At 41.5% G+C, this 10,767-nt stretch overlaps 1 protein-coding gene across 1 annotated transcript; it reads right to left on the reverse strand.

Moving 5' to 3' along the window:
- Positions 1–258: 258 nt before the first annotated feature.
- On the reverse strand, positions 259–7,328 carry paxbp1 (PAX3 and PAX7 binding protein 1). The gene is made up of 18 exons (XM_058087400.1): positions 6,916–7,328; positions 6,365–6,478; positions 6,074–6,280; positions 5,431–5,652; positions 5,253–5,353; positions 4,961–5,184; positions 4,539–4,728; positions 3,655–3,778; positions 3,060–3,162; positions 2,858–2,973; positions 2,576–2,775; positions 2,345–2,492; positions 1,889–2,010; positions 1,728–1,804; positions 1,578–1,644; positions 1,361–1,507; positions 1,137–1,291; positions 259–784 (listed from the first exon to the last, which is right to left on the reverse strand). Exons 1-18 carry the CDS (start codon positions 7,280–7,282, stop codon positions 664–666), a joined length of 2,805 nt encoding a protein of 934 aa, XP_057943383.1. The 5' UTR covers positions 7,283–7,328; the 3' UTR covers positions 259–663.
- Between the last annotated feature and the right edge of the window lie 3,439 nt (positions 7,329–10,767).

Here is a 10,767-nt window from a genome sequence, read left to right on the forward strand (position 1 = left end):
TATTGTTCCAGTAGGTCCCTAACGGCAGCGTTCCTGTCATCTTTGACAAGCATTTATCTCAGAAGGTTAATAAAAACAGCAGACTGCTCCTGCCACATAGAGGGTCTTTACTTACGTCTTTTGAATAGTATGTTCTTCAAAATAGAAGTCGGTGTCAATCAAAACTGAGCATTGTTGTGTTTGTGAAGTCAATTTAGATCTTAATTACAGTACGGCACAATACATAAGACCAAATAAACTTGTTTCAAAAGGCACAAACACTTTCAACTGTATATTTTATTCACAAGCAAACAAGAAATGATAAAACATGAAACATGACCCTGCTATTTCTAACTACCGGTCAGCGTCAAGTCAGAATGGAAAGAAAAATGAGGAGTGTATGTGAGAGGAGTAGAAGCAAAGACAGATGGGCAGATTTAACATTAGCAGTGTGTTGAACTCTGTTTTGGTACTGTATTTTGAAAAATGTCAATAAAAGTCCAAATGCATTAAGAAGGCAAGTGGACTTGACAAGAAGAGTGTTAAACAAGTGCACGGAGGAGGTATGGAACACTTCTATACATTATTCACAGTATTTACACTTCACTTCTGTGGGGAAAACTGACTGCAGAGATTGTAGAGTCCATTCGTGAGAGGTTGAACACGACTACAAATGTTTGTGGTCTATGACTTGGTTTCCAAAAGAGGCTTGATGTCCTTGATACCTTGCTCTGCCGCCACAGCAATTATGTGATCCACTGCTTTCATGTGTGCCAGCATCTTTACGATCTCTTTCACTTGCTCCCTGTTGGCACAAGTTAGTATGTTTAAAACAAAAGTCAGCATAATGGCATGACAATACCAGTTAATTATTGTAGCTGCTAAATCTGTGGCACAGTTGGAGCGGTGAACGCTCATTCTCATGTTTTTTTCACTATAGGATGTGAAGGCAGGAGAGTGATTGCTGTCCACCAGGGTTTAGAGATTTAGACTAGCAATCTACGAGGTGCTTGATGAAATCGTGTTGTCTTATATTCTGGTCAATACGGTAACCAATAAGCAAATCAAATCACAAATCACGCACAATGGCAATAGGCAAAAAAATGCATACTGACCGAAATACACCCTAAAAAACAGATTGGATCTTAATGTCTTACCTTGTTGCCCGCCGGTCGGTATCAGATGCCGCCAAGCTGCTGCGGTACAAAGAGTTGGCCAAATGCACAAGGTATCGACAAAGAGGCTCAAGCTGAGGCAACGTTTGCTGGTCCTTTAGCCCAGAGAACCAATGCGCCGGCAAGCATTCGACCACCTGAAAAAGTAAAAGTAAAAGTAAAACACATACGAATGAAGACAGCTCCTTTGTTTAATAAAGACTTACCCTCTGGGACTTATAAACATTGTCCTCGCTGATGTCAGTCGTCTGCAATGCAGAGAGGATGTACCTATTCAAAGTGCTGTCTAAAGCCAGGTCCTTCAGACAGGAAGGGGAGAGAATCCCCTCCCATTGCAGGATGTTCCCCAATAGCTACACACAGAAATAAGCCAGAGTTAGACTCACACAGCATCCATAGCACATTCCAAGGCGATCTACAAACCTTCACACAAGTCCAGAATTGCCTCTGGTAGAATAAGTAAGGGCCACCGTTCTTGTTTTCCAGCAAACTAAACAAAAGCAAAGCGTAGTCTGTCAGACAACACCGTAGATCAAATGATGATTATGTTCAATGTTAGCATGACTGCAGTACTTTTTAGGGTAGAGAGGTTGGAAAACATCTTCATCCAGTGTTCGCCGCACCCGCAGGACGACCGTTTTCAGCAGCTCCTAATGGGCAAATAAATAAGAACAGATCATGACATTGATATCAGAACATTATCCACATGGAGGTGATGAAAGAGGAGGCGGTACCCGTGTGTATTGGTTGTCCCCATGCAGCACAGTTGGGTAACTTTTCATCAGTCTGCGAATGAAGGCCACCAGTCTGACGCTCTGACTGTTTGACAGCGGGTCCCACACTTGTTCTGACACCACTGTTGGCATGTACACATGGAAAAGGTTCAAACAGGTGACATTACTCAAACAGAACAATAGTCAGCAACAGCAGGTATGAGAACACCTGACCCATTTACTTCTTTATCCATCTAGGGTACAGTTTTGGTGACTTATTGGTTTAGCCATAGTGTACTGAGCAACCAGCACAGAGATGTTGTTATAATGTTACAGTTCTATAGTCATTATCACACCAAAACACTTGAAGTTAATGCCACTAAGCTAAAATCTGGCACACTCTTCTCCAAGTGTACCATCTTTTAGGGACAAATCTCAAGGTTTCAATCTACTTCTTAGGTGTAGATGTTTTCTTACCTGTCAGTTTGGAGAGCACAACCTTCTCCACAATAGCAGGCAGCAGGCCGATGTCGCTGTCACCTTTCTGCAATGTGCTATTCTCCTCAAAGCCGTAAAACAATAGTGACTCAAACCAGAGCATGTACTCAAAGTTTGCACACTGCGCCTGCAGAGGAGTATAAAGAAAACGTCATTTCAGATTTAGCTAATTGCATGTTTAAAACAAAGCATCAACAGAGCTGACTTTACCTCAAGAGGGTTCCATGTGATGAGCTGCAGTCGAACTAAAGGGCTAAAGAGTTTGGGCAGGCAGAGGGCTATGTAAGCATCTTTGTAGCAGTCGGTGTAGTTCCTCCTCCAAACTTCAAACTGGGATTTGATGTAATCCAAAGAATGGAAGTCTTCCACCACATCCTCAAACACTTTCTTACATTCTCTTCCGATACGATCTGGAAGGGAGAGTGTTGTGTATATCTGTGTCAGTTGGCATTTGATCACTGCTTGTAAATCTCCTAATTGATCTCCTAATACCGTGCTCCATGTCGAAGCTGGTGATGTCCGTAGATGTCTCCTCATCGTCAGACGACAAGCCTTCCTTGTGCTCAGCCCACTTTCCATTCTGCTCTCGAGCTTGACGCCGACGAGCTCTGTGAGGCGAAAGATTAACAACATGGTTGAGAATTTAGTGGCAAGGAGAAGGCATGTTCAGGCTAATTTTTTTTTCTCAGCATACCGTCGTGCCTCTCTTTCTGCTATCCGCCTTTGGCGACTGCTCTCTTGGTACAATGCACGGTCGCGACCAAACAAGTCCAGGTTGGGAGCCATGACGGCCTTATCTACAAGCGACAGGAGCGGCGTGAGGGCAAGTAGTTTTATTTGAAGATCACCCTCACACTAACATGACTAAAAGCTAACATTTCTTATAGTTGGTCCATAACAGGTACTAATCCAACTCTTTGTGTTCCCGCATTTGACCACCTCCCTTAATGATTCAATTAACTCCACATAATCAACAGAATTCTTCATTAATTGACTAGTTATGTCCAAGTACTGTTCGTATCAAATGACTTGATTCCTATTCACTTACCGCCTGCAACATGAAACTTCTTACACAGAGACAACTGTCACCTTGTAAGTGACTTTGACTTTCCATTGAATGTGAGATTCAGCCGTACAAAACTAGATGACATTTCCTCATGTATACATGTTCACTCACACTGACACACACAAACATTCAAATGTCACTCAATCCCAACCACGCACACACGCACGCACGTAACTAACGAGGCCGTTCGAATGAATCATAAAAACCTTCAAGATGGACTGACTTGAAAGGCTTGCAAACTCCGCCGATTCATCTTTAATATCATCCTGTCTTCTCTGGACGAGTCGCAAGGCCCGTTGCCTTAGTAACTGGTGCATGGCAGCCTCCAGCTCCAGGACAGCAGGCACCTGAAAAATATGACGCCTTCTGTGACCTCTGACCCAAACAAAAGCAGGGTTCCCGAGTCACAGGAAGTGCCTTGCTGCTGCGAAAGAGGAGGATTATGAAATGGCACTGGAATATTACCAGTGTGGGGTAAAAACATAACCTTCCGATGTTCAAAGCTGTAATTTCTTTTTTACCCAACACAAACAATATTCAGCGCCGGCCGTAATTTTGAGGGACTCATTCAAATTCATCATTTAATGAAACAAGCGGCAGGAAGATGCAGGGTGCCTCATATAGTTGCTGCTGTGGAACCAAAATCATTATTACCTTTATCAAGCATGAAAAGCAAAAGCTGGAGGTATTGTTTTTTTTTGTTTGTTTTTTTACTACAATACTAATTTCCTTGAAACACAACACCTACTCTACAACATAGCCGATATCTATATACACATCCAATAAGATGCGTTGATGACACATGTAAACAGAACTTTCATACATATAACAATGTGAATGCCACCATTTTTAATGCGCTAGATGCTTTTGTGTTGATGGGCAGACCACAATTGCAAAGGTTTATGTCTCGTGTTTTAACACATGCAAATACTAGTATGTACAAATGTGTGTCGAAGTATTACGTAGCAACCATATTGGACTCATCTTTGCTGGCATTCATTAGACATGCATCAAATATACAACTGTATCAAATCAGTGTATAGTTGACTTTACTCAATGTGTACACAAAACAACAGCTAATTAAAGAGCAGGTACATTCTCCCTTACCTTTTCATTGAAACACTCAAGCAAGTCTCCAACATACCCTCGCATCTCTTGCAAGAATTTATATTGATCTGCATGGTCATTGGACGAGCCGTCCAGCTGCTGAATGGTGTTCTCTGAGGCAGTTAGCTCTTCTTGGATCTGTCTGTAGCGCTCGATGTTGGCGTTGTGGCCTGCATGCATGTGGCCGAGCCTGCAGACACATGGCGTGAAGGAAGGAAAGGAAAAAACAGGAAAGAGGTTAAATGAAGAAAGTGGATAATTGCTTTACAGGGTATTAGTACACAATAATGTGGTTTTAAGACATATAATAAGATCGAATCCATCCCACCCCCATGTGGTTAGCTCTGTATGTAGCTACGAGGTCTCCACGACCACAGCACACAGCAGCCGACATGACAGGGTGGCCGTTCTACTTCACCTACCTATCCTGCAGGCGTTTCTTTACCAGATCAATGGACACTGGGGCTAAGTCACTAACAGAGACGCCGAAGTGAACGGAACCGTTGTCTGCCAGGCCGGGTATCTTGCCGGCATGAGATGCCGCAGTGCTGTATGTGAAAGGCATGCTGTATGAAGCTCCGTAAGGCTGAACATCATAGCTGTTCTGGTAGTAGACAGTGTTGTCCTCCGGTTGACTGCTTTGGACCTGTCAAAAATGACATCATCAGCAATCACAAATATGTGTTCACTTTCAGGAGGAAGCTGAATTCTCACCTGTGGTATGCTGATTCCTTTCCTAATCTGCTCCTGCTCCCACCGGCTCACTTCCTCATCAGCACCAGCATCCAGCGCCTCGTCGTCACTCCCCTCGATACCTGTCCACGTGCAACAGACGATCATCATACCATGATGGCAACACACAGTGCACACCCAGTCTCGTAGGGTGAGGTACCTATCTCCTCTGCGATCTTCTGCCTCTGCGTTTTGCTCCGCACACCGCTGAAGCGGATCCTCTTCTCATCCTCGTCTTCGTCGTCGCTACCATCTTGGTCTTCTTGCGCCAGGCGTTTCTTTGGGGCTTCCGTCTCTACCAGGGGGGCATCACCGCCCAGTTCTCTGGCAAGCTGGCGCCTCTTTCTGGCAGCATGAATGAAGGCTGCGTCAGGGATCTCCCCTAGAGTGACACAAAGGTTACACTGTGAGTCTTATGATAAGCACCACAGAATGTGTAAACAAAGCATATCAGTGTTTCCCCATACATTTATTTGTGGCAGGCTGCTATTGAATCTGCACCGCCATTAATGGTTTTGGTATGCATCGTAACTAAACAACAAGTTCCCACGTGGTACGAATTAAACGTGAAAGCAAGGAAGTCCCTATTACGACATGCATTTAAATGTTAATTAAATACAAGCTGCCACAAAAGGCAAAGTGGTGGTGCACAATGAGATTGCAGTCCTGACTCGCATTGAGCGAAGTTGTTTGGTGCCAACTGTTGTTTTGTGTGTATACATCTCTAGACCTTAAATGAATTATGTTTTTTTTTCTTTCTGATGCTTTTTGGTGAAACAAAATGACATGAAGCAATGTGGTACCAGGTCTGAGAGTGCTGAGGGAGGAGAGAGTGTTGAATGTGGTTCCGGTGTTGCTGCTCTTGGACACCTGACTCGTTCCTTGACTTTTCGCTTCTTCTTCGTGCTCCTCAGCACTGTCCACCTCCATTTCTTCTTCACCATGTTCGCCGCCCACATTGCTGGTGGCGACTTCCTCTTTGACAGTGACAGTGGGTACAGGTGGTGTATCTATGGAACAAAACAATGTCAGTATATATTTCCCCAGCCCCTTTTCCCCCAAAAGGGATCAAACTGCAAGCAAATGTTTTCCACCTGATTTAGTGCCACCCTTCTCCAAATCCTCCTTATATTCCTTTTTGAGCTGCTTGACAATTTTCTTGCTGTGATTGGACTTCTTCACTCTGAAGACATCAGAGCCTCCCTCTTCTAGGAGCCATGACACAATGAGGGGCAGAGATAAGAAATAGACAAGTAGAACTGCTTTTCACAATAAATTGTGTTTTAGTCCTCTATATATCATGAAGATACAGTTGACAACTGCAAATTAATTACTTTGCGTACAAAATACAATTCGTGACAAAAAAACTATCGCAGCATGTTCTTTTTATCCTCATTTATTGAATGTAAAAGAGCAACTTTTATTTTTGTGGAGCTCATATGAAGATTTCAAGCGCCATGCATCCAGTCACGTGGTCAATGGTCGCATCCCAGCATGCAGTAGAAGAAATGACTGCGTTATATAATAGAAATTAGAGACTATCAAAGGACAAAATAAAGATAAATTAGCATTAACTGCGTGAAAAAGATGGCGCACCAGCACGCTTCTTTAGCTAGCCTAAGTGACGCCGGGCCGGTCGGTTTACCTTCTTCATCATCGAAACTCAGCAAGCTAGCTTTCGTGGGTCCGACCACCAAGGCGCCGCTTTCTTTCACCTTCTTGTCCTTCTTGGAGGGTCTACCGCTGCTAAAACTGCCCGCAAAGCCGTTACTGCTGGGGGCTAAGCTAACGTTATGGTTGTTGTTGGAGGTCTCCAGGAACGGGACTTCCTCCAAAACAGGCCCGAACAATGTCGGCGCCAGCATCGGCTGCGTATTCTCCTCCCGCTCGTCCTCGTCGGACTCATTTCTTCGTCGGAAGTTTGCTCTTTTTGCCTTTTTAAACATTTCTTTATTAGCAATGATCAAGCATGCCGAGAAACTGCACTCAAAGATGAGTGCGATGACACCCATTCTCCAGGAGAGCCATTTTCTACTAGAGTAGGTTTTTTCTACTTCGTTTGTCATATCTGTGTGCTTCTTTCCTATAATGCTCACTACTGACCCCTACGGCTCAATTACATACAGTATGCATCAGTCAGATACAGAAGGCACCAAAACAGCCATTCAATTATATTAAAAATACGTTATATATTGAGGAAAAAAGTAATTATATATATATATATATAATATATTATATATATAAATATTATATATATTATATTATTATATGTAATAATAAAGTAATTATAATATATAATAATATTAATAGTAATAATAGTAACTATCAAAATAATGAGTAAATAAAATAGACAAGAGAGACAAATTATGACCTCAGGTAAAACATGTATTAAAAACACTATAAACTTTTGGCCTATGTAAAATAAAGCTATTTTCCCTATTGAAAATGGTGAATAAAGTAATGTTAACATGTTAAATGCAGGAAATGAAGACTAACTGCTGAGACATGGCGAGGACTTAATAGGTTAGGACTTAAACAATTCCGCTTCTTCCTCCTCCTTTTTGGTCATGTATGTTCCATGTAATTTTGTTATACATTGAAAAATGTAACCATTTTCATTGACATAAGTTCCACATTACAAGTTACTTGTTCTATTTAATAACAGTAGAGGATGAAGGATGTTTGATACATGCATGCATGTCACCATGTTCAACACATTCTAGCCATCCAAAAGGTTGTCCCTCCCGATCAGATAATCGTGCATTCTCCACTTCTGACATTGTTCCCTTGCTTTATTAAATGCCAGACATGCAGAGATGCAGTTAACAAGGTCATTACGAAACCATTACTCAAAGCAGTGGCTGGGGATAATAACTGGCGAAATGAAAAGTGTCACCACAGAGGAAGCTGGAGTGATTTGTTGTGATTAATTACCATTAGGATGACCCCTTTGCCATTAAAACAATAATGGGGTATAAATAACTCCCTGCAATGTCTTCCAGTTAATGCTGTATTGCAGTTTTTAAGTCCCTCAGTTCCCTTTTCCCGATAACATGTTCACTGTGAGGGTTAGAGCTAGCAACTTTGTGATCACACAGTACGTCATTATTTTTAAAATAACATTATATATGATTTTTAACTGAGCATAGTATCAATTATCAAGTCACCAACACATCATGACGTTATTCTCTACAGCCACATGGGGGCACTGTAGCTCCTTGTAATTGAAAAGTCCATTGTGTTTAAAGGCAGGGCTGACTTTTCATTCAGTCTGGTGTGAATGCTAATGAAATACAATGACATTTCCTGATCCGGTTGGCATCTGCAGCCGGTCAGCGTGCATGTAGATTGCATCAAGAAGTTCAAATTCGAAAGTTTATAAGGGTCATCAAGTTAGACCTTGTCAACCCTCCCACTTCCCTTGAGAAACTACCGTATTTTACCCTAGTAAAATAACATGGGTTGCACCACAGTGCAACAAATATTTTTCTTGCATTGAGTCCAGGTGGTGCTGTTGGAATTGATGGACAGACTCAAATACCAAAATCCCCTCATTTTTTTGGAATATGTCCCTTATTTTCAAATGCAAATGGTGACAGGTGTGCATCAAGTTGCAGTAGTCGTTATTACTGTAAACCACCCCCATATGATGATGCAGTAAATGTAAAATCAAAGTAGTGTTGGAACAAACCGGGTTGGCTACTCCGGCTTATCAAATCCACCGAGTGCATGTCAGCAGGTAATGAAGATGGAATTATTATGTTTTTTGTAAGTGGCACTATAATAGAAGGGCAACAAGATCTGTACCTCTCACCTTTAACTAAAGACCTTCATTAATGCAAGGTTATGTTAGCGAGCTTGGAGAAAATTACGATGTCAAAATCAATTAATTAGTCTTCTTTTGTTGTTGGGGTATTAAAGCAGTCATGTTTTCCTGGCTCAGTGCTGGTTTTAGACGACTGATATGTAATATATTGGAATTATCATGTCCTACTGCTCTCAGGTAATAGCGTCTTTTGAAGCTAGAAGATTGCTGTCACGATACAAACGCCCATGTAAAAAGACATATGGCAACTGTGGATTAATTACTATTCTTATCTCTAACAGCGGAATAGAAATAGCTTAGTTGAGAGAACATTTTAGGATATTTTATTCCACCATCAGAGGAGGAATTACAAGCGCATATGACAGGCTACACAAATCACACTTCAAATAACTCATTCTAAAACACACCAAGACTGACTGTGATTTCCTATAGCCTATACCTTCTACTCTACATTTGATCATTGCTGTTATCTATAGCATTACCCTAATCCTTTTTCAGTCATGACTAATTAGTGGCACTCAGTGTAATGTATATGATTGACACATACACCCATGGTTGCAGCCAATGATAATTTTGCTCAAGAACGTCCTTGTAGACTGAACAATGACTGCATGAACGCTGCACTAATAGCTGACTAGTAAAGGTAGAAAAGCTGACTAGTAAAGGTAGACAGTTTCTAGTATCTGACTATGCAGGATGATGGGTCTAAAACACAAATGCAATCCACAGTTCAATGCAGACCAAGGTAGACTGGCCCATGACTGTATGAACAATGACTGAAAAGCCCTCCCATGACATAGGAAGAAGGGTGCACAAAAACAGTAACACAAGCCACAGCACAATGTAAGAATTTACTGACTGAGGTAGCCTTTCTCTCTAGACCGGTCAATGGCTGTCTGAACAGTGACTGGGAAGCAGACCACCGGTTGTAGAAAGTGTCTGGGCAGGAAGTTGGAATTAAAACGGACACGCAAGCTACAACGCAATGTAAGACTATACACAGACGGAGGTAGATCTTCCATGTACAGTAGATGGGCCTATAACTGTATGGACAATGACTGGAAAAGAGGATTACAGACCGTGGAGGAAAGTGGGACTGAAACAGAAACATTACTATAGAATGTAAAAATATACAGATGGCCCTTGGGTTGTGAATAAGTTCAGTTCCTATGAAGCATTGTAAGTAGAGCTGCAACAATTAATTGTGATTAATCAATTACCCAATTAATTGGCAAGTCATCCATGAAAGCAGACCTACTGTATGATCTTAGTGTTTACACACATCAGCTTTGACTTTTGATGGGCATTTTTGCCTCTTTTCAGATATGTTGCGGACCCAAGAACTAACTGTAGTTCTTCGCTTCAGATTAATTTGCTTCAGATTAATTGACAAAGAAATAATCCTGATCATATATTTTGTGTACATTCATTGTTTTACTGATATTATTTGACAAATATTTACATTTATTATATGCAACCTGGTGTTTGTGCACTTAGTTGCCATGTCAGTTCCAAAAAAATCAATTAATCAAAAAAACAATCAACCGATTAATCAGTTATTAAGATAATCGCAAAAATATTGCGAGCATTGTATTCCTGTCATTCAGAGTGGATGTGTGAGTTGAGACTTCAAATTAAGACCAGCACACTTTTGCTTTCTCTCGCTTTTGA

This window comes from Doryrhamphus excisus, chromosome 11 (assembly GCF_030265055.1).
Source record: "Doryrhamphus excisus isolate RoL2022-K1 chromosome 11, RoL_Dexc_1.0, whole genome shotgun sequence".
Lineage (NCBI taxonomy): Eukaryota > Metazoa > Chordata > Actinopteri > Syngnathiformes > Syngnathidae > Doryrhamphus > Doryrhamphus excisus.